This window comes from Epargyreus clarus, unplaced genomic scaffold (genome assembly GCF_041222505.1).
Source record: "Epargyreus clarus isolate Ecla_fem2 unplaced genomic scaffold, WU_Ecla_fem_2.2 ptg000033l, whole genome shotgun sequence".
Lineage (NCBI taxonomy): Eukaryota > Metazoa > Arthropoda > Insecta > Lepidoptera > Hesperiidae > Epargyreus > Epargyreus clarus.
In genome coordinates this window covers 4745206-4769219 of record NW_027332238.1, presented here as the reverse complement: position 1 = coordinate 4769219, position 24014 = coordinate 4745206, and the positions used below count along the sequence as shown (strand labels likewise).

General features: G+C 37.2%; 1 protein-coding gene across 9 annotated transcripts in view; it reads left to right on the top strand.

Annotated features, from left to right (window-relative positions):
- LOC140755454 (segmentation protein cap'n'collar) overlaps positions 1–24014 on the top strand; it is a 150088-nt gene that overhangs the window by 110487 nt on the left and 15587 nt on the right. For 8 of the 9 annotated variants that reach the window (XM_073090724.1, XM_073090725.1, XM_073090723.1 and 5 more), the window contains exons 8-11: positions 13994–14121; positions 15452–15534; positions 16639–16718; positions 17474–17570. In XM_073090724.1, coding sequence (XP_072946825.1) covers positions 13994–14121; positions 15452–15534; positions 16639–16718; positions 17474–17570 — 388 coding nt within the window. The remainder of the gene's footprint in view (positions 1–13993; positions 14122–15451; positions 15535–16638; positions 16719–17473; positions 17571–24014) is intronic. The other variant, XM_073090722.1, reaches the window with a different exon arrangement.

The window sequence follows — 24014 nt, the reverse complement described above, 5'->3', positions numbered from 1 at the left end:
CAAAAGTCTGTCTCCCTTACCACACCTTTCAAACCGGAACACAGCAGCGCCTAACACTGCTGTTATTAGGTAGAAATAGGTGTGGCGGTGGTGCCGCCGGAGTCGAACCAGAAAGGGTTCTACCACCTTCAAAATGTGTAATCAAGCCCAGATAAAATTAGATTCGTACTTGAGATCGGCCACAAAAACGCCGCTACCCCTATTGACTAAGATGGAATTGCTCGGAAAAGTATGTCTCCCTTACCACACTTCAAACCAGAACACAGCAGCGCTTAACACTGCTGTTATAACAGAAATGGTGTGGTGGTGGTGGTGGTCACAGTATGCCACTTGCCTAAACATTTGCTTTCAGGTTACTGAAATTAAAAAACTTTTCTTCTTGAAATTAAAAATCTTTTGGTGAGCAAAAAAATATTATTTTCAAAAGTCCCTAACCATAACTAAAAGTCTTTAACCATAACCATAAAAGTCCTAATTCCATAACTTGCTAAAATTATTCAGATTTATTTTTTCTTAACTCGCCATACGTATAAGAGTTTTTGTGTCGCCTTGTCTATGGTCATCGCCAAAAAAAAAAAAGAAAACGCTTCTCTTTTCAAAAGCCCGTCACTACGTCTACGGTACTCGCAGAACCAAAATGGCCGGTGTTTCTAATTTAATTGGTTACTAAAAGTGAAAAACTACGTTAGGACGCAATAAAATGAAAAAATATTACTTTAAATTCGTCGATTAGCCAAAAAAAACTTATTTCTTTTTTTCAAAAACACCTATTCCCGTAACTCGCTAAAATATTTCAATTCTCGTAACCCGCCAAAAGAATATTATTTTTTGTCTATGGTCATCGCCAAAAAAAAAAAAGAAAACGCTTCTCTTTTCAAAAGCCCGTCACTACGTCTACGGTACTCGCAGATCCAAAATGGCCGGTGTTTCTAATTGCGCGCGTAAAGCTCGGGGCCTCCTTACGGCGGACCGTTAGACTATTCCGATTTCACACTCACATATTACATTGACACTTGTGTTTGCACGCGGTTTTACTCGCTTTGCCTTTCATTTTTAATATTCTTGAACAGGGAACTTCTTTGGGCAATTTTTCTATAGAAAAGTCATATGGTTTTGCGTCACCGACATGCTTATATTAACAGCGTTATGTATGTAATGTGACGCTAAGAAAACAAGAAATAAATATTAGACTAGATTGCGGCGGTCTATGGGCGACAGTAGCCACTTACCTGTGGACTGCATGCTCGTCTGCTACTCCTATATTATAGAAAAAAAGATTGTTACGTAATCAAAATTCACATATTCTAAATTCAATTATTCAAAATAGATTCATAATATAGAACTCTTTTTGAACGTCAATATTCTACCATCGTTAAGAAAGGTGTTTCGTTTTTCCTTTTTTCTTATAAAATTAAGTAGCAAATATAGTCACAATAATTACGTAAAGTCCATATTGTTATGTGTTCACTGTCGTATGGACATCTGTAACCAACTTCATATAGAAAAGGCTTCAGCTAGAACCGATCACACAAGCTTTGCCACTCCTGAGGACTAAGATACTCGCCTCATATATAAGTCAGTCTACACTTTCCACCGAAACTGCTTCCCGTTAGGAAGTATCTTGTTAGACGGTAGAACTCTTTGTGGTTCGACTCCGGCAGCACCACCGCCACACCTATTTCTGTTATAACAGCAGTGTTAAATGCGTCTGTGTTCTGGTTTGAAGGGTGTGGTAAGAGAGATATACTTTTCCGAGGCGTTCCAGTTTAGTCCTCAAAGGTAGCGGCGTATCTGTGGCCGACCTCAGGTAGTATAATCTAATCCTATCTGGGGTTCATTACATATGTCATAGGGGGCAGTAGCCACTTACCATCAGGTGGGCTGCACGCTCGTCTGCTACACCTATATAAAAAAAAACTTATCTAATTAACTAATGATCAAGATTTGAGTTAATTCGACGTTCAAACCATCGTGACGTCACAACGGACGGACGGACATACATATGTCCGAACTTTCGCATCAATATTAGTTAAAGTTTAGTTTTTTTTCACAACCATCGCACGTACGGTATTCGCCAGTGGTTCCGACGCCGCGGCGAGACGAGCGCGTCTAAAATGGCGGGCGCGCGAAATGACGTTGACAGTTTGTTTTTTTAATTACCATAGACAATGTGACTTTAGCGACGATGCCTTGAGTACCTGATTTGTTTTTTTTTTTTATTTTTTAATCGTAACCCAGTGCAATATTCCACTCTGTGGACAGTCTGATTCTCGTGCAATATAATTTAGGGATAGTTTTTAGGTTTTTTTATTAGTTCTAATTTATGGTTTAGTATTATTAGTTTTTGTTGAGTGACTTTGTTTATTTAATAAATGGATATACACGAATACCAGGTGAGTTCTACATTATTTTTTGCTTTTTTCCTCGTACCATAGACAATGTGATTTTTTTTCGCAACAATAATTTAAGTTCCTGATTTACTTTTTTAACGCAATCTAGTGAATTATCCTCTGTCAAAGTGACATTTATGCGTTATAAAAGTTGGAGTAGTTTTATTTTAAGTTGGTGTATAGATATTTTGTTGAATGTACGCCATTTTTTGCTATTTCGTAAATAAAAATGACCATAAAAACGTTTAACACTATTAATTAAGCAAAAAATAGGTACAGTTGATCACGAATATCTATTTTGGTAATCAGTACATTTTTATAGTAACATGCACTGACTGTACAAAGCTTTTTTGTAATGTTGAACCAAAGTAAGTTTTGAAGGTGTTTCGACTCCGGCGGCACCACCGCCACACCTGTCTGTTATAACAGCAGTGTAGCGCTGCTGTGTTCTGGTTTGAAGTGTGGTAAGAGACATACTTTACCGACGCAAACCAGCTTAGTCCTCAGGGATAGCGGCGTAACTGTAGAAAGATAGTATGTCTGCCTTACCACACCCATCAAACCAGAACACAGCAGCGCTTAACACTGATGTTATTCGGTAAAAATAGGTGTGGCGGTGGTGCCGTCGGAGTCGAACCACAGAGTGTTTTACCACCTTCAGTAAGAGGTTTTTATTTATTACAAATTAATGTTTCGAAAAGATAAAAAAGGCAAATAAATCAGTTCATGTGTAAAACTTTCTTAAAAATTGTCCCGCTAAGCTTTCAAATTGAATTTTCGAAACCGAATTTGATTTTGATAACATTTTAACGTATTTAAATAGTACTTAGGTATTTTATTTCTTAAATGGTAGTTATTTGACCAGGTCGTCCTACGTCGACGGACGACCTAAAGAAGGCTGGTGGTAGTGGCTGGTTGAGAGCAGCGCAGGACCGAGTGCTGTGGCACACCCTAGGGGAGGCCTATGTCCAGCAGTGGAACGATAAAGGCTGAAGTGATGATGATGATGATGATTTGACCAGGGTGACTTCTTTATTTTAAGAAACCCATGTAGCAATAGATAAACTATCCTGTAGCATAAGCTATATAAGCTGTTGCTATACACGATCAGATAGTGGAATAATATAGAGGGTGTATTTTTTTTCAAAATGAACTTGTTCGATTCTCAGATAGGGAAATATATTAATAAAATGTTTTAATTTTTTATCAAAATTCTTCGTAACTCCTATCAGCATTGTTCGCTATTTCTCATAATTTCGGATTTGGCCATGAAGGTTGGTTAACTTTAAAAATTTAATTTTGTATATTAGCAGTCTATTCAATTACTACTTCTGCGTTTTTACCATGTGTCATCAAAGCCCTCCACAATCAACTCTAATAGCCTCATTACAAACAAACAAACAAAAACTCGAACAAAACATTACAATGTATGTGAGTATGTGTAATTATATCACTTTTTGTGACCAAAATTAGCGGTCGCATGTTTTGTACAAATTGGCGGTTGCCGGGATTCGAACCCAAGACCTTGACATGACCGTGGTAATGGTATACCGAAAATGATTGCTAGGTAGCCTTCCGTGTTCTGAAATTATGTATAGGTACTTACTAATAGTATTGTTCGCTTAGGGTAAAACTGCTAGTCCGCTCTGAAGTTGCGAGCAGGTGTAGTCATACAATTTGCTATGGCGACGCGATTCATTTCTATATTCAGAGCGGATTGCCAGTTTTACGTGAACTATACTTACTAAAACCTATTGTTCGCTTAGTAAGTTGACATTCAAACATAATTTTTATTAAACTAGAAGTTAGTATGAAAACAAAAAAACGACTGGTTAAAATATAGACACTCCCACAATTTAGAGGAATCCAACGACACCTCATATGTTAATCCGTCAAGCCGTTTGTGCTGCAGCGTGACAAAGTATGAGACATACACTCATCTATCCATACATACATACATACATACAAACATACGCTCGAAAAACATAACCCTCCACAATTTAGACGATCTCAAATAGGATTAAAATAATGCTATAGTCCGCGTAAAACTGCTAGTCCGCTCTGAATATAGAAATGATAGAATGACATAGAATGACGTCGCCATAGCAAATTGTATGACCGCACCTGCTCGCAAACTCAGAGCGGACTAGCAGTTTGGCAATAACTATACCTTAGTTCGATTACATATCCGTTGATACCTCCGTGAATATGAATCCTTATAGACTCTTTTATTCTTTTGTAATCAACCCCAGATAAGATTAAGTTCCTACCTGAGGTTAGCCACATGCGCCGTTACTCCTGAGGACTAAGCTGGAACGCCTCGGATAAGTAATAAGTATGTCTCTTACCACACTTCAAACCAGAACACAGCAGCGCTACACTGCTGTTATAACAGAAATAGGTGTGACGGTCGTGCCGGAGTCGAACCACAGAGGGTTCTACCACCTTTAATGGTACTATACTTAAGATTCCTTACTTGAGTTAATTCCTTTTACTTATAGCAAGTTTTCATAATGTTGTTAAATTTATTTTAAAGAATATGGTCTTTGATATCTTCGTTTGTGTACAACAATAGACGAACAAGTACTTTTTTTATAATATAGGAGTAGCAGACGAGCATGCAGTCCACCTGATGGTAAGCTATTGCCGCCCATGGACATCTGTAATCAACCCCACATAGGATCATATATCCTGAGGTCGGCCACAGATGCGCCGCTACCCCTGAGGACTACGCTGAAACGCCTCGGAAGAGTATTTTACTAATAGATCGTTGATATTTTTATTATAATAAGAGTATTTATGTAGGTATATTACAAGTATGTTAGTGTGACAGTTAAAAATACCCATAGTGGGACCCACGTGCGTTTAACATTATTGTTGTAAGGTGACTAGCACATTGTAGAAACTATATAATTCTCTTTTGTGTGTCAACCGATTTTTTTTGTTTTTTTCTTTAAGCTTTCGTTTTTTTTAAAATAAAAAACGTACGTGTAGGTAAAGACCAGTGCCGAAGCCTTTAAAAATGGTAAAAAATGAAAAAAAATCACAATAGAATGAAACCCATTGGAAAAGAAGGGGAATATGATCAAAATGAAAGGAAAAAATAAATTACGGTCGATCCGAGTTTGGGAAGTGGGAGGGGGTGAGTTTTTAAGGGTAAAAAATAGTTTATCTTTATTTCCGGCTAATCTACACGTCCTATGCGAAAAAGTTCAATGGCAAAGTTGTAGGTAATAAAAAGATCTACAACTTTTGTATTTACAATTTTTTCACATAACCTCAAAATTTGGGTGAAAAATTCAAAAAACCAAGTTTTTGGTTTTTTATTTATATCTTTTTCAAAATAATTTTTTTTTTATACGAAATTTGGTGAAAACTTACCTTTTTATGTCCCAAATACACTGTAATTTATTTTATTAAAAATATTTATTTTTTCGCCTTATTTTCACTTAATATCAAAAAAGCATCCTAATTTTGAATCGAAAATTCTGACGTCAAAATATCAGCTTTTTTCAAAAAGTTTGGGGGCTTTTTGTTCGTTGAAATATCTACTTTCTGATGGTGTAAAAAAAATATACATTACTATAGGAAATGTTCTCAGAAAATGCAAAAAATTGAAAAAAACCCAAATTCGAAAAATGTTTTTATATCAAAAATCGTAAGATTTCATGTTTTATTGATAAATGAAAAAGTTGCAAATTAAAATATACTTCAATAATTAACAAACAAATAAGTTAATAAAGTTAATATTTAATAAGACATCTACAATATTTTGAAAAAGTTGTAGAATCTTATTTAAATAATATTTGTAGATGTCTATTTACTGCTGTTTTAAGATAATTTATATACCTGAGTGACCTACGGTAAATTTTAGCCCATTGTAAGTTATTTCATAGAGAAGTGGGGACGGACCTAGGAGGGTCTGGGCCTTACTACATACCTGCTATTTCGTAGCAGCTGTAAAAACCGTTAGCCAGTATTCGAGATACAGAACAGTGTACAACATCGTTTTTAAAAATACACGTGCAGGCTCAGTTACTCTAAGTGAATTGTGAGAAATTTACTTTATTTAAAAAATCGTTTGGAATCTACATAGCAAGGTAAATACAATCTGTATTTAAATCTATATTAATCAACTTTAAAATAAAAATAGTAATATTTTCTTTCATAAATAGTATGTTTAACATAACATAACCTAAAAAATTAAAATTGAATGATATTTTAGTACAAGAATAAAAAATAGTAATTTCGTTTATTTTATACAAACAAATTTAGTTATACTCATGATAAAACTTTGAAGGCATTATTAATTTAATTTTGTCTTTTCAGATTATCAGTATGGATGGATCTGTTTGTATAATCTGCAATAAGTCAGATGACAAGCAAGTGTTTGAAATAAAAAAAAATCAGCTTTGAATCGTTTAGTGGAGTCTAGCAAGAAGAGAATCGACAATAAATACAATTGGGTTTTTTTCAATTTTTTGCATTTTCTGAGAACATTTCCTATAGTAATGTATATTTTTTTTACACCATCAGAAAGTAGATATTTCAACGAACAAAAAGCCCCCAAACTTTTTGAAAAAAGCTGATATTTTGACGTCAGAATTTTCGATTGAAAATTAGGGTGCTTTTTTGATATTAAGTGAAAATAAGGCGAAAAAATAAATGTTTTTAATCAAAAAAATTACAGTGTATTTGGGACATAATACGGTAAGTTTTCACCAAATTTCGTAAAAAAAAAAATATTTTTGAATAAGATATAAATAAAAAACCAAAAACTTGGTTTTTCGAATTTTTCACCCAAATTTTGAGGTTATGTGAAAAAATTGCAAATACAAAAGTTGTAGATCTTTTTATTACCTACAACTTTGCCATTGAACTTTTTCGCATATTACGTGTAGTTTAGCCGGAAATCAAGATAAACCATTTTTTACCCTTAAAAACTCACCCCCTCCCACTTCCCGAACTCGGATCGACCGTAATTTATTTTTCCTTTCATTTTGATCATATTCCCCTCCTTTTCCAATGGGTTTCATTCTATTGTAATTTTTTTTGGTTTCAAAAATTATCGACCCTGGTCTAGTACTTATGTAGGCACGTAAGAAATTATATTTATTTGGCATATTTAATAATAAAACAAAATACAAAAGGTGTAAATATGTATAACATATAGTGAAACAAAAATATTATAGAATGATTGGTATATGTATCGTATCATTACGTATCACATTTTAAAAATAAAATGTTTAATATTATTTATTTGTCATTTTTTGCAAAACTTTACTAGCCAACGTTTAAACTGTTGATTTTAAATGTAGTTGTTGTAAAAACTCTCTCTCATCAATTTTCCCAAACCAGGAAGCAGATACCTATAACTTCAGATTCTTGGGAAACTTATAATTATGATCGATTATCTACGGATTTCTGTTGTAAATGAAGTCAGTGGACGCTAGGTATGTTATTAATAAATCAATCTATCTATTGTTTTGCATACCAAATCGACATTAAACAATTTCTTAATACTAGACATAGTCTAATTTTAATCTTTGGAAGACAAAATATTAGTTATTTTTTTTTTATTTAACCTAACGATAAAGCAGACGTGCTACCTGATGGAAAGCAGTCAACGCCGCCTATAGACATTTGCAACACCAGCGGAGTCGCCAATGCATCGCCGGCTTTGGACGAGAGCTCTTTTTGCATCTTTTTTGGAGACCCATGTAGATAGATGGATTATTAACAACGAACATAAGTCGACAGTGTGCCGCCCTAACCCATATCGCGTGCAGTAAATTGTCCGTAGACCGATCGTACCGTGTAATTTTACGACACCTTGAGATTTTTACAAGGTCGCCGGCACACACGGCAATTTCTTTTACATGCCTATTAGGTGTCTGACGTCTGTTACTGTCCCACTGCTGGGCACGGGTCACCACTACGTCGTCAACCCATTACTGTCCCACTGCTGGGCTCAGATTTAAAAGGATTAGGCCATAGTCCACCGCGCTGGACAAGTGCGTATTGATAGACTTCACATAGACCTTTGTTTTTAAAGATCTCTCAGGTATGCAGGTATTTTCATGATGTTTTCCTTCACCGTTTAAGCGAGTGATAATTAGCTTTTAACCTCACCATAATCCCATTTAAAGCTGGTAGAACTCTTTGTTCGACTCCGACGGCACCACCGCTCCATCTATTTCTGTTATAACAGCAGTGTAGCGCTGCTGTGTTCTGGTTTGAAGTGTGGTAAGAGACATACTTATCCGAGGCGTTCCAGCTTAGTCCTCAGGGGTAGCGGCGCATCTGTGGCCGGCCTTAAAATTAAAATCCGTGAAGCCATTTGGGCTGTAAGGTGTAACAAAGAAGGATACATACATACGCTCGACCAACTTTACTATCCGCAATTAAATAAAAATTACAAGTGTCTATCTATTACGGTTCAAGAGACAAAGCCTTGTGAGTTGTGACAGACGGACAGACAGCGGAGGCGTTATACATTACGTTTTTACCCATTGACTATGGAACCCTATAAATATTGTAGTATCTTAATATTAAGATATATTAATAAATAAAATATCCGTCTTAAACAATTTGTTCTTGGATATTTTACCAAGCTTTTAGTAGCTTGACCTGTATGTATGTATGTAACGGAAACTTTGACTCGATTTTTACCCACTTTGAACGGTCCGATAAATTTAAAATTTTGAACAATTATCAAGAACCGATGACAATACACGATTTTAATATTTTTTCTCCTCATTAGGATCTTCAGGAATCACGATTAACGATTTTGCTTGTGATATTAACGTGGTTTTTAGTTTTTAAACTATAATTTTTTTATGTAATTGAAGTATCAATTAAGTACGTACCTAACATTGTAAAAATCTAAAGAAATTACACGATTTCTTCACCATATGAAGTGTTAGTGTTAAGTGAACTTAAAGATGACAAAGCGAAAAAATTAATCGTAAGTGCCTCTTATAATCTTTAACTAATTTACATAAGCAATCACTTTTCTGTTTTTGACTGTTTTAAGATTAAGAAGTAGAAATCTTAACGGTATATCTTATATATAAAATTCTCGTGTCACAATGTTAGTTACCGTACTCCTCCGAAACAGCTTTACCGATTTTCAACAAATTTTATAAGCATATTCAGTAGGTCTGAGAATCGGCTACTATTTTTCATACCCCTAAGTGATAAGGTTTGTTCACCCGTAAACATTTTTTTATTTATATGGCAAAACAACGTTTGCCGGGTCAGCTAATTATAATATAGGAGTAGCAATAGACTGGTGGCTACTGCCGCCCATGGACATCTGACATTACATATCCTACCTGAGGTCGGCCACAGATGCACCGCTACCCCTGAGGATTAAGCTCGAACGCCTCGGAAAAGTATGTCTCCCTTACCACACCCTTCAAACCGGAACACAGCAGCGGCTAACACTGCTGTTATGAGGCAGAAATAGGTGTGGCGGTCGTGCCGCCGGAGTCGAACCACAAAGGGTTCTACCACCTTCAAAACTTGATATACATATGCCACTATTTTTCTCTTAACTTTTTATTAAATCATAATAAAATACAGCCTATAGCACTCCTGAATAGTGTAGCTTTCTGATTGCGAATTTTCATGATCGGTTCAGTATTTCCGAAGATTAGCCCTTACAAACAAACACACAAAGTTACACACTTTACCTCATTATAATATTAGTATAGACGAACTAAACACATAAATTTAACCTCAATATCATTCGAAATTCGCCAAAGAAATGTAGCATATCCGTAATTTATTTAATAAAAAAGTTTCGCACCAATAAAACATACCGAATAATTTACGACTCTTCTAATTGTTAGTTTTAATACAATTTTATTGAAGTGTGAAGTGAGCCGTGCTGTGAATAGGTTTTTTGGTTAAATTTAACTAGAGTTCAAATTAATTTTGATTATGTTTAACCACCGCACCTCTGATTTTCCAAAGCTATGTGCGTATTAGAAATTAATTATCATTTGCTTAAACGGTGAAGGAATATAAGTGAGAAAACCTGCATACCTGAGAACTCTTTTCAAAGGTATGTAAAGTCTACCAATACGCACTTGTCCAGCGCGGTGGACTATGGTCTAATCCTTCTCATTATGAGAGGGGATCGTAAAGTCTACCAATACGCACTTGGCCAACGCGGTGTACTACATTCTAATCTTTCTCATTATGAGAGGAGATCCGTGTCCAGCAGTGGGAGAGTAATGGGTTGATGGGCGGCAGTAGCTTACCATCAGGGAGACTGCTCGTCTGCTCCTTCAAAAGGTACTCGGTGCCGTGGGAGCGACACGGGTTTATGTGGGATTCTTACCGCACTAAGACCTCCCCGGTGGCCGTCCTCGGCGCTGCGTAGAGCACTTCGAGATCTCCAAAGAAACGCAACTGGAGATCTTTTAGCGCGTTCCCCGTCGGGCTCCACCCAAACGATCATGAAGCTCGCCTCTCCTTGTGGAGCGAACGGTATTTAGTCACATCGTTCTTCCTGGGGTCGCTAGCCGGGCGGTTAGAGCTCCCACTCTTGCCGCCCGCAACCCCGGAAACGCCCTTTTAGTCGCCTCTTACGACAGGCAGGGGATACCGTAGCTCTATTCTTGTCCCGGAACTACAGTGACAAGTTACAACCATTACTATAATCTTCACAATTTAATAGGCCCATTTTGACATACCATCACTAGGCTCTAAGCATGTGACATACAAATCGATAACCAAAGAAACCGATTTTTGCGACAAATCGATTACAACCACACATCGTGTTGTATAAATTACTTAATATTTTGTAAACAGAATGTTTATTCTATATTTTTCTAAATCATCTAAATATACAATAAAAAGAAGAAAAGGAAATAAATATCTACTTGTGAAATTTAAAAAAATTATCACTTTTAGAAGATTAAATAAAACATCGCTCATAAACTGATTTTTTTTTGTTTTATCTTTCACTAAGAAACAAAGTCTTGATTATTGTATTGTTGTTATGATGAAAAGGGGATAAATAATTATTTATTGGTAATTCTTGGTTTCGATTATTTGAAAGTTAATCGATCATGGTTTTTTCCGAATACTTTTAAGCCGCAAGCTCTAACCGTCACGTGGTCGTAATCTGCATACTACAAAGTTCGTTTAAGATATTAATGACATTGGAATGACATGTGTCAAAATGGGCCTATTAAATTGTGACGACCATAGATTAGTAAAGATTACTCACTCCTAACAAGAAAATGTACCCAGTTTTGAGAATTGAAATAGTTGCCTAAAAAAGTTTTGCCATGTCTCCGTGCTAAAATGCCCCTAAAATATTTGAAATAATTATTTATTTATTATGTAAATTACGCAGTATTAGTTATTTATTCGTAAATTTTCTCTAAAAATGTTTTTATTTGTCAAGAATTCAAAAAAAGAACTTACTATAAGCCATTTGCGGCTTCATTCAATTTCAAGGCGGCAAAGTATCTTTACTAATCTATGGTGACGACTATAAGACAACACAACCACCCTAGTTTACCGCTAGTGACGCGCCACGACAAACACTCAAGTGCTAAGCTAACAGCAAGCCAATTTTCACCGTTCCCGCTACCCATGGAAACGGTCTGTCTGTTTGTTCTTCAATTATAAGTGTTGCATTGACTTGAGAGGCTATGTATGTTGTGAGGTTTGTGAAATAGAGGTAATGTCTTCAACTTTTTACACGAGTGTGCCGTTTTGAAAAAGCTGTGGTCAGTGAAAAAATATATGTCCAACTGTGCCCCATGGTTTCACCCGCGTTAAAAAGATTTTTTTTTATATATTATAGGAGTAGCAGACGAGCATGCAGTCCACCTGATGATAAGTGGCTACTGCCGCCCATGGACATCTGTAATCAACCCCAGTTAGGATTAGATATTACTACCTGAGGTCGGCCACAGATGCACCGCTACCCCTGAGGACTAAGCTGGAACGCCTCGGAAAAGTCTATCTTCCTTACCACACCCTTCTAAACGGAACACAACAGCGCCTAACACTGCTGTTATTAGGTAGAAATAGGTGTGGCGGTGGTGCCGCCGGAGTCGAACCAAAAAGAAATCTAACAATATCATAAACAATGGCTTTATAATATTAGTCGGATATAGTTTAAGAAATAATGTACAATGAGTTAATTTGTCTTATGTATAATGATTAGTGGATCGTGTGACACCGTTATTAATATTCAATCTGTTCAGTTAGAGACGCAGGGATAGCCTACACTGCATCGAAAAGAAACTCGGTCTCTCGATCGAAGGGTCCGAGGTTCAAATCCATCCGTTTTTTTTTTTAATTATGTGTGTATAAGAATTTAATTATCATTTGTTTAAAAGATAATGGAAAACATCTTGTGTAAACCTGCCTAAGAGTTTTTAAGGTAGTTTTTTGATAATAAAACGATAAATGCCGAAAAATTGCGGTGTTTTAGTGATCGCCGTTTATTTTCAAATTGTTTTAGTTTTAGTATTTGTTGTTATAGCGGCCACCGTTATACATACTCTGTGAAAGTTTCAAGTGTCTATCTATTACGGTTCAGGAGATAGAGCCCTGTGACAGACGGACAGACAACGGAGGCTTAGTAATAGGGTTTCGTTTTTACACGCTTTATATTAGCTTCACTTGTATGTTTGTCAGTGAGTAACTCCGTTTTTCAGTAGAAAGAGATCAACATACATCCTTATCTTACCCTGCATGTACGAAAGAATGAAATAAAATATCGAAAGCTTTTTAGTTGATTGTATAATAAAAGCGTGTTTTTTAGTTATTTGAACTATATTTATTACCTTTTATGTAGGGATCCCTAAAATTCGAGCAGATAGTGTAAAGTACTCGCAGAACTCAATTAAAAAGTTTACGACTTAGCCACGAGCCATAACTACATAAAATATATTTGGTTTACAAAAAAAGATGGATTTTTGATAGTAGCAGCGAAAAATCACATATTGGCGCGAACGAGACCGAAGCTTTTCTAACGTGAGATGTGCCGTTATAGGTCCGATTTATTGTTAATATTTACAAATTGATTTCACGCATCAATGTGTATTTGGAATTTTCCAAAAAAAAAAACGAATTTCAAACAGTCCAATTCCAAAAGGAATGCACATGTTGCGTATTTGGAATTTTCCAAAAAAAAAGTGTTTTTTCGAACGTTCCAATTCCAAAAGAAATGTTTTTCTATAGTGAGATGTACCGTATATGTCCGATTCGTTTGTTTCGTTAATATTTATAAAATTGCGATGGATATTGATACATTTCACGCGTCAATGTGTATTTGGAATTTTCCAAAAGAGTAAGTGTTCCAATCCGAAAAGGAATCAACGTATTGCAAATTGCATTAGTTTTCAAACAATAATTACATTCAAAAATTACTTACTTTTTTAACACTAACATTACAGACAGATTTGACCCCACATATTACCCCTCCAAACAACCAACCCCCTAAACGGACTTACCCCCCTTTAAAACTACTGTTGCCCCAACACACTACCCCCATAACACACCACGTCATCCCCCCGTCACACCGAACACCAACCACAACCAAATGACCTGACCCACTACCGTTGCAGTCGCTGATGCGGTCCATGTCCGTGGAGCAGCGCTGGCAGGACCTCGCGTCGCTGCTGACCATCCCGCCGCCGCCGGACCAGTACCAGCACTACCACCAGCACCCGCACGCACACCCGCACAACATCAGGTGAGTGGTACACTACCACGCAACTAGCGACATCTGTCTGCGAAAGGAACTAAGGTTAGTGTGAGACAAGTGGCGCCATCTGGTGGCGGACAACAAAGACTCGCTACTACACGCACGAGCGTCTCATTCACACACACACACACACACACACACACGCGCGCGGCTAATAAACACACACGCGCGCGTTTAATACACACACGTGACGTGACTAATATACACACACGCGCGTCGTATATACACACGCGCGTTGAATACACACACACACGCGCGTCGAATACACACACGCGTGCCGAATACACACACACGCGCGCGTATCTTCGATTAAGACGTATGGGTGACGTCATCTCGGTGTCGGTGGAGCGGCACTGGCAGGACCTCGCGTCGCTGCTGACCATCCCGCCGCACACCCGCACAACATCAGGTGAGTGGTACAGTCCGCGCCAAACTTCTAGTCCGCTCTGAAGTTGATGCGCGCTGATACTCCGTAACGTAAGGGCACACTAACTGCGCCATGTACCCGCGGGCGAGAGGGCAACGGAGAGTGACGGGAGGACGCGCTGTCTTCGTCCCGCTAATATCTACAATTTGCTATTGCGATGCGACTCGTTTCTATATTCGCAGCGGACTAGCAGTTCGGCGCGGACTATACAAACGGTGTGATCTGTTGGCGACCCATGTCAGCTAATATAAGAAAACTCAAAGGTATTGCTCAGAAAACTTCTGAGCAATACCTTGATCTAACCATAGCCCACCGCGCTCCTTCTCATGCTGAGGAGACCCGAGCCTAGCAGTGGATGAATGGATAAGAAGGTTTAGATGATTTAATAGATTAAAGATTACTCGAGATAATTAGAGTAAAGATTACTCACTTCTAACAAGAAAATGTCACCAGTTTTGACATTTGAAATTGTCACTGTCACCAAGTTACGTGTTTAAAAAAAATGTAGTTTTTAGATCATATACGAATGAAACAATATTTCTCCGCCCTTTTTATTCGATTTCGTGTTTTTGCACCACTTAATTGCGCATGTCAATTGTTCCGCGTAAATGACACCATGACAGTTATTAAACGGCTGACAGCATTGTCAGCCGTTTAAGCCATTTAATGGCTTCCTTCAATTACAAGGCGGTGAGATATCTATACTTATCTATTATTACAGTACCAACACTCGATAAATGATTAAAGGTAATGTCATTATTTCAAACGTAGAATACTTCCGTACATATGACGCCATCTCTTAGCAAACTATAAAAGTTCGCCAATATAAGTATTTTTGGCATAAAAACTTCTTAGAATTATGTTTATTTAACAATCATCCGTTGTCCACAGCGCCCATGGCGCGGCGGCTGGCTACGCACCGAACTACCACGCTCCGATGCCGGTACCACCTGAGAAGCACCCGGAGGCCTACGGTAAGACACCATCATCTACACCTAAATATCTCATCTGGCAAGTAATCCAGTCCATCATTGTAGAAACTCGTAGGCCCGCCCGCAGTATCGATAGACTATCGATAGTGTGGCAATAGTGAGAATATCGATAGGAGGAGGAGTATCGATACTATCGATAGGCCTTTTTTTTCTTAACGAGGAGGAAACCTTCAAAAGGTACCCGACGACGTGGAGCGACGCCGGGTTATGTGGGATTTTTACCGCACTAAAACCCCCCCGGTGGCCGTCCTCGGCGCTTGTTGGAGAACTCCGGGATCTCCGACGGAACGCAACCGGAGTCCTCCAAGCGCAATGCCCCGATCGGGCTCTGCCCTAGGGGAGCGTTCGCTCCTCCCACAACATCTGGTGTTTACGACACATACCGCCGTGCTTCCCGGGGTAGCATACTGGACGGTTCGAGCTCCCACTCTTGCCGTCCGCAACCCCAGAAGCCCCCTTTTAGTCGCCTCTTACGACAGGCAGGGGATACCGTAGCCCTATTCTAGTCCCGGAACTAACTATAGATAGTCCTATCGATATCCAAACTGATTTTCGAGGTCAACTATCGATAATGTAACTATCGATTGTATGGTATCGTTAATTATCTATACAATATAATATTCTATTTTAAATAGTAACCCGCTAGAATGCTTCTCAACAGCAATGAAATATACTGTTATTAATATAAAATAATTAAAAACGTATTTTAATTAAAATATACCCTTACAGGATTGTAAAGCATAGTTGATATTTTAATTAATACTTATAATAAACGCGGCCTCTCGATCGAGGGGTCCGAGGTTCAAATCCCAGGGCACGCACCTCTGATTTTCAAATTAATGTGCGTAGTAGAAATTAATTATCACTTGCTTAAACGGTGAAGGAAAACATCGTGAGGAAACCTGCATACCTGAGAGATTTATAAAAAAAAAAAATCTTAAGGGTATGTGAAGTCTACCAATACGCACTTGGCCAGCGCGGTGGACTATGGCCTAATCCTTCTCATTATGAGAGGAGACCCGTGCCCAGCAGTGGGACAGTAATGGGTTGATGATGATGATGATGACTTATAATAATATTTCCCAGGTGCCGCAGCGCCTCTGGAGGGTGCTTACAAGGTGGAAGCTGCCCACCACCCTCAGCAGCACGACGGCATCTATTACCAGGTAATATCACCATTTATAGGAGACGAGCATGCAGTCCACCTGATGGTAGGTGTAGGGCTCCGGGGGCTCGCAGCGATGCTTAGGTGAAGGCTTGTGGAACTAATCGAGTTTTATATAGTTATAAGGGAGTCGGAGAAAAACAACGTTCCTTTATTTTCTTAGTAGTCAGAAGTGACATTTGTTTTTTTTTTTTTAATAATATAGGAGTAGCAGACGAGCATGCAGTCCACCTGATGGTAGGCTACTGACGCCCTTGTACATTTGCAATCAACCCCAGATAGGATTAGATTCCTACCTGAAGTCGGCCGCAGATGCGCCGCTACCCCTGAGGACTAAGCTGGAATGCCTCATAAAGTATGTCTCTTACCACACCCTTCAAACCAGAACACAGCAGCGCTACACTGCTGTTATAACAGAAATAGGTGTGACGGTGGTGCCGCCGGAGTCGAACCACAAAGGGTTCTATAGTCCTTCATGGTCATACATGGTCTCACTCTGGCAATAGATATACATCATTGGTCAGAACAATCTATAGTCTAATAAAAATACATCTTCAATAGACAAAAAAATGGAGTAATAAAAATATTTTTTGAGACTTACTCGCTTTTGTTTTAGTGTATGTGTGTGACGTCACTATGACGTATTTGGCCACCGATCTAATGACGTCATCAGTGTGACGTAAGGATTCTAACCAGTCTCAAATCGACATAGATACTATAACAGAAAATTTGCTAATTCAAAACCGTTGTCCCCAGAACTCGACGTCGGAGATGCCGCCGAATCAGGATGTGTTCCTCCAGTCCATCCTCAATGACGAGGATCTGCAGGTCATGGACATGGCTCTTAATGAAGGTACGTGACTCTTACTAACTCTTGCAGGCTCTTACAAGCTCTTGCAGGCTCTTACAAGCTCATAAAGGCTGTTACAAGCTCCAACAGGCTCTTACAAGCTCCAACCGGCTCTTACAAGCTCTTACACGCTCTTAGAAGCTCCAACAGGGTCTAACAGGCTCCAACCGGCTCTTACAAGCTCTTACACGTTCTTACAAGCTCCAACAGGCTCTTACAAGGTCTTACAGGTTCTTACAAGCTCTTAAGGCTCTTACAAGCTCTTATAGGCTCTTATAGGCTCTTATAGGCTCTTACAAGCTCCTACTTCGTTATCTTGAAATCGAATCATTTATTTGCGAGAATATAGTATTTTTATTACAAGGATCTTAAATTTATAGCGAGTATATATTCTACCACAATGGGCGAGCAAACTTCATCTTAATTAATGTTTTATAAAGTCTTCATAGAAAAGATAAGATAAGGTGGAAAATAGAAGCGGTAAGAAAGATAGACAGAAAGAATGGTATGTAGAAACGTATATTGTAAGGGAAATAGGAAAAATAATAAATAATAAAGCGTATTTTGTTACTGTGTGATTAGTTACTCAGCGATTCAAAATAAAATAAGTAATATTATAAATATAGAAAGTAAAATTTTAAGAAAAACGAACATATAGACAGTCATACTCTGCTCTGACATCGACAAACCGAAAACTTGATACCTGTGCTGCCATCTGTTGTGGAGTAGCACTAAACATTAACCACTAGTAAAATTATTTAAAAAATGTTTATTTCGTTTACCTTGCGCATTATTGTGTAGGTCTTACTTGCATAGTTATTTATTTTCATATAATTGAAACTTTAAAAAGATTAAAACACAAGAATGCGTATCTAAAATCTATAGGTTTCTTATAAGGAAACTAGCTGACTCGGCAAACGTTGTGTTGCCATATAAATAAAAAAAATGTTAAGGGTGAACAACCCTTATCACTTAGGGGTAAGAAAAATAGATAGCAGCCGATTCTCAGATCTGAATATGCATATAAAATTTGGTGAAAATCGGTAAAGCCGTTTCGGAGGAGTACGGTAACTAACATTGTGACACGAGAATTTTATATATAAGATTAGACTTTTTAGTTAACTGCATAGATTAGTAAAGATACTTCGCCGCCTTGAAATTGAATGAAGCCACAAACGGCTTATTTTAGTAAGTTCTTTTTTTGAATCCTTGACAAATAAAACCATTTTTAGATCAAATTTACGAATAAATAACTAATTTACGTAATAATTACGTAATTTACGTAATAAATAAATTATTATTTGAAATATTTTAGGGACATTTTAGCACGGAGACGTGGCAAAACTTTTTTACGCAACTATTTCAATTCTCAAAACTGGGTACATTTTCTTGTTAGGAGTGAGTAATCTTTACTAATCTATGGTTAACTGTAATGTTTTTAGAACGTTTATCTCATTCTTTGTCGCGCCCTACAGCCTAAACGGCTTAGATTTTAACATATGAGGTGTCGTTGGATTCGTCTAAATTGTGGGAGTGATGTAAGCTATATTTTTCAGCAATCGGCTATTTAATAAAAAAAAATGTAGTTATTATTTTATTATACAATACAATACAATACAAAAACTCTTTATTGTACACCAAATTTATCTTACAATAATCAAAGGTACAACTGGCGGTATTATATAATATAGTAGGAGTAGCAGACGAGCATGCAGTCCACCTGATGGTAACTGGCTGCTGCCCATGGACATCTGTAATTAACCCCAAATAAGATTATTTAAGATATTCCTACCTGAGGTCGGCCACAGATGCGCTGCTACCCCTGAGGACTAAGCTGGAACGCCTCGGAAAAGTCTGTCTCCCTTACCACACCCTTCAAACCGGAACACAGCAGCGCCTAACACTGCTGTTATTAGGCAGAAATAGGTGTGGCGGTGGTGCCGCCGGAGTCGAACCACAAAGGGTTCTACCACCTTCTAAACCACCTGCACGCACCAACTTCAGGGCGGACTAGCAGTTTGGCGCGGACACATGCCTACGTATTCAGGCTGTTCGTGGGCGGATGTGATTGTTGCCGGGCGACTCAACAATGTTTACATTTAAGCTAGTGAACGCATATATATATTTAAATACAATTTATCGTCTCATTATCATATGCCTCTGACCTGCGTTACGTCATATTTTGATCAAACAAATGTGATTAGTCATCGACGTAGAGCGATGGCCGCCGGTCGCACAATGGCGCGCATTTTTTCCTCAAAATCAGAATTAATCTTAAAACATCTGAATATAACACGAACTATTTGCAAGTTTTGTTTATTCAGCGCATTGTTTGCGCATCAAATAGCGTTGTGATAAGCGTATTTGCGCTAATTGCGCATTTATTGCGATGTCGCGGTTGTTTTCTGATAATACTGCAGTTTCCCGCCTCGTACGCTCGTCAGCTGTCAAGTTTTGTTTTTAATTTTACTTTTCTTTTCGGTTTGTCTATTCAGCCAGTATCTGAGTGCTAACTGTGATAACTAAAAGTGTAAATGTGATTTATTTAAATATTTTTGTGATTTTTTTGCAAGATGGGCATTTTTTCGTACGTCTATAGATTAATTGTGAAGAAGATTAATATAGTTAAGTGACTCAGGGTTGTGAAAAGTTTTTTTAAAAACAAAAATTTTTGAACTAAAACAAGAACAGTGATAATTGTGTAACGAACAGTGTGATAGAAACTTTATAATATTTTTTTAACTTTGGAAAATATCTGTAACTGATCAATTGCGGAGTTGTTAAGACATTTTGTTTCCAACGAACATTTTTTGAGGCAGTGCTGTTAAGTTTGTGTTAAATAAAAGCCTACATATGCCATTCTTTCTGAACAAACGTACTGCGAAGAGTCGAAAGGTGCACAATAACGATTGCTGTATATGCTTATGCGCGTTCTGCTGCGCTCTCCGGAGACCAAAGACAACCTGCGAGTCGTGGATCAAAGTCCCCCTCCTCGTGCTGAAAAAGTATAACTGTTGTCTCTGGTCGTTCAAATTCAGACAGAACTCCGCGCCAAAATGAATTCGAAATCCGAATCGGATGAAAAATCCAGAACGGTTCGAGATTGAATTTGTTTGGTGCGCGTCAGGTGTGCCTTTGAGGCTATTTTCATAAAGCACACAAGATAAACTAAGCCTAGATAAAAGTGTGTGCACGGCATTAAAATCATAACAATCAAACGACTGACTTTTGTTTGTGCAAGAATCATTTCTATGTACACATCGTCATAGAAAATTTCCCGGGAAATCGCCGAGTCATACTCCCTTGAAACGCATAAACAGACTATAATAAAACTGTCTAGCCAAATGTTACCGAATATAGATTACAAAGAAATTATCATTTCATGATATTTATGTGTGTAAACGATAAGACGATACGATATATATCTATATCTATAGTATCGAAATATAACGATAGCGCGAAAATATCAGTACGTCCATTGCAACGGCGCACAGAATATATATTTTCGAAAATATTGCACAGATAAAGATAAACGATTGGTCAGATTAAAATGGATTTGTCAGTTCTCCACTATTCATATTCGGCGCCATTTTACCCGGTCCCGCCATATTTCAACCCGGTGTTGTACACAGAGGCGAAGGAGTACCTAAACAATTACTACAAATTGAGATACGATGGTGAGTTATCTGTGTTTGTTTGTTTAATAACTATCTCTTTTTAATCTGTACTGCAATTTGACAGTTGGTTAAACTTTTAAAAATTATATTATTCTTTCAGGTATGTGCTTCAAATTATTTAATAGATTAAACTTAAAATATTTAATCAAATTTTAACCATATTTAAAAGTTATTTTCTTATATTTTATAAATGAAATGTCTAATATTCCTTATTTAAATTTCTATATTTTTCGTAATTAAAACAAACCTTAAACTGATTTTAATTTTGAAAAAAGAATAAATAAAAGGCGCCAATATGAGGCGACCATTTTAGTCTTCAGGACTGACAACGCATCTGTGATCAACTTCAGTTAGAAGCATAGTATTATATGAAGTTAGTTACACATGTCCATGAGCAGCTGTAAGCACTTTACCATAAAGTCGACTATGTATATATTCTCTTAAAAATCTACATAATGACGTCATAATTTACACAACTATACAATTATTGAATAATATTAAAAATTCCTAGAAAATAAAAATGACGAATTAAAATACATGAAAGTTATTTATCCGCACATGACGTCACCGCATGTAAATATTTCATATGAGATATGAAACAGTAATAAGAGATAATGTACTAATAATAGTATAATTCGTATTTCTTTGAGTAATTATAATTATCTATATAAAATGATTTATTGGAAAAACTGAAAAGTACACATAAATATTACTGTAAAAAAGGTTTTTTACTAAAGAAATCTTAAATAACCGTTTTTCAGTAAACGAAATTTTAATTAGTTTTTGGTGTCCATAATATGTATTATGTATTATTAAAAATGTTGGATGATTTCGTGTACCAAAAAAAATACAGACCTTGCTAGTAATTTATTTATTTATTTAATAAGGCATACCACTAGGTAATTATCAATTCGTAGTAATATTTTATAAGAAGTATTTTTAGCGAAAAAATCTGCCTGAAGAAGATCACAAATGTATTGCGACTCTAGTAGAAGATCCCTAGAAGAAAGAGAGTAGGTGCCTTATATGTAGGTCAGCCGACAAACACAGAATTACAGAACTGTTTCACGCTAGAAATAGGTGTTACGGGGGTATATTCCGCGCCAAACTGCTAGTCCGCTCTGAAGTTGTTGCGAGCAGGTGTAGTCATACAATTTGCTATGGCGACGCGATTCATTTCTATATTCAGAGCGGACTAGCTGTTTAAAGCGGACTATACCTCGGTCGAACCATACTGGCTCTAGCACCCAATTGATATCCTAGATTATTAGATCAAAGTCTTACTCAGGCTCTTTGTATCAAAATCGAAATATTGTTTAAAATTTCCGCAAATTTTAAAAAATTGTATCTCCACCATTTTGTACTTATTGACCCTACGTTTAACCACAATTTTTGGGTAAACTATTCGAATACCAAATTTTAATAATTTACAAAAAAATCTCTGACCTCTGTAATTTAAAAAAAAGTTATAATAGCACTCAATATCTCTTACATATATATGTATAAATAAAATTGGAAATGTCCGGCTGTATTTACAAAATTTAATTTTAGCATTATTTTAAGCTAATATAACAAACCATAAACTTTACCCAAATACCAACCCCTTTGGTGTTAACGCAATACTTTAATGACCCCTCAGGCACTTTTCTTCCCAAAAATACCATTTTGGTGTTTACATATTACTTGAATAACCCCTTAGGTACTTTTCAAACCGAAAATTCCAATTCCAATTGGAATTTACACATTATGGCAAGTGGCTTTTGAGTTTGAACACAGATGTGCCGCTACCCTTGAGGTCCAAGCTGGAATACCTCGAAAAAGTATGTCTCCCTTACCACACCCTTCAAACCGGAACACAACAGCGCTGTTCACTGCTGTGGTCAGGCACAATTAGGTGTGACGGTAGTGCCTCCGGAGTTAAACCACAAAGGATTCTACCACCTTCATAAAGTTGTGACCCATTGGGCACATTTCACAGCGAAATGCAACCCCTTTGGAGTTTACCGAACTGACCCCTTAGGGGCTTTCCTCAAAAACAAGTAGAATTTGCTTCAAAATACTAAAAACCGCACACAAGCAAACCCGAATGTGTTCACACGTCAACAATATATAACGAATAACGATGACATAGTACTATTTTCGATATATTTTAGTCAAGTCATGATGCGTACGTGGTTTTGGACATGTCCTTAGCGAATTTGAGATAATATGGCCGCTTATCACTTATCACGTGGTCACATATTGCCAATTTTATTACATAATCATATACTTGATTAGTCAAAAGTAATGATGACAGAGTTTTATTATTAAAAATGTGTGTTATGGAGTTTCTTTCGCCGCTTCTTCTCCATAACGACACACTGTGAAGTGGTGGTAGTTGTATTGACATTCAAGAAGTGCTCTGTAAAGAACCTATTTTGATTTAAAAAAAAGATTTGATAAATTCTAGTTAAAAAACAAATTTTTGCCGACTCATGATTCGACCAAAATTTAAAGTTTTCAGTATTTTATTATAAAAGTTATCCGAGGCGTTCTAGCTTAGTCTTCAAGGTTGGCGATGCATCTATGCTCAATCTTAAGTAGGAGTTTAATCCTATCTGAGGTTGAATATAGATGGGCGGCAGTAGCTACTTACCATTACACTGCATTCTAATTCACTACTTTTTATAAATAGTTAAAATTTATACTTAAACGAGCTTTTGTTCGCGGCTTCGCTCATAAAATCCTAAATCCATTCTTAGCGGATGCTACGTCATAACATCTATCTGCA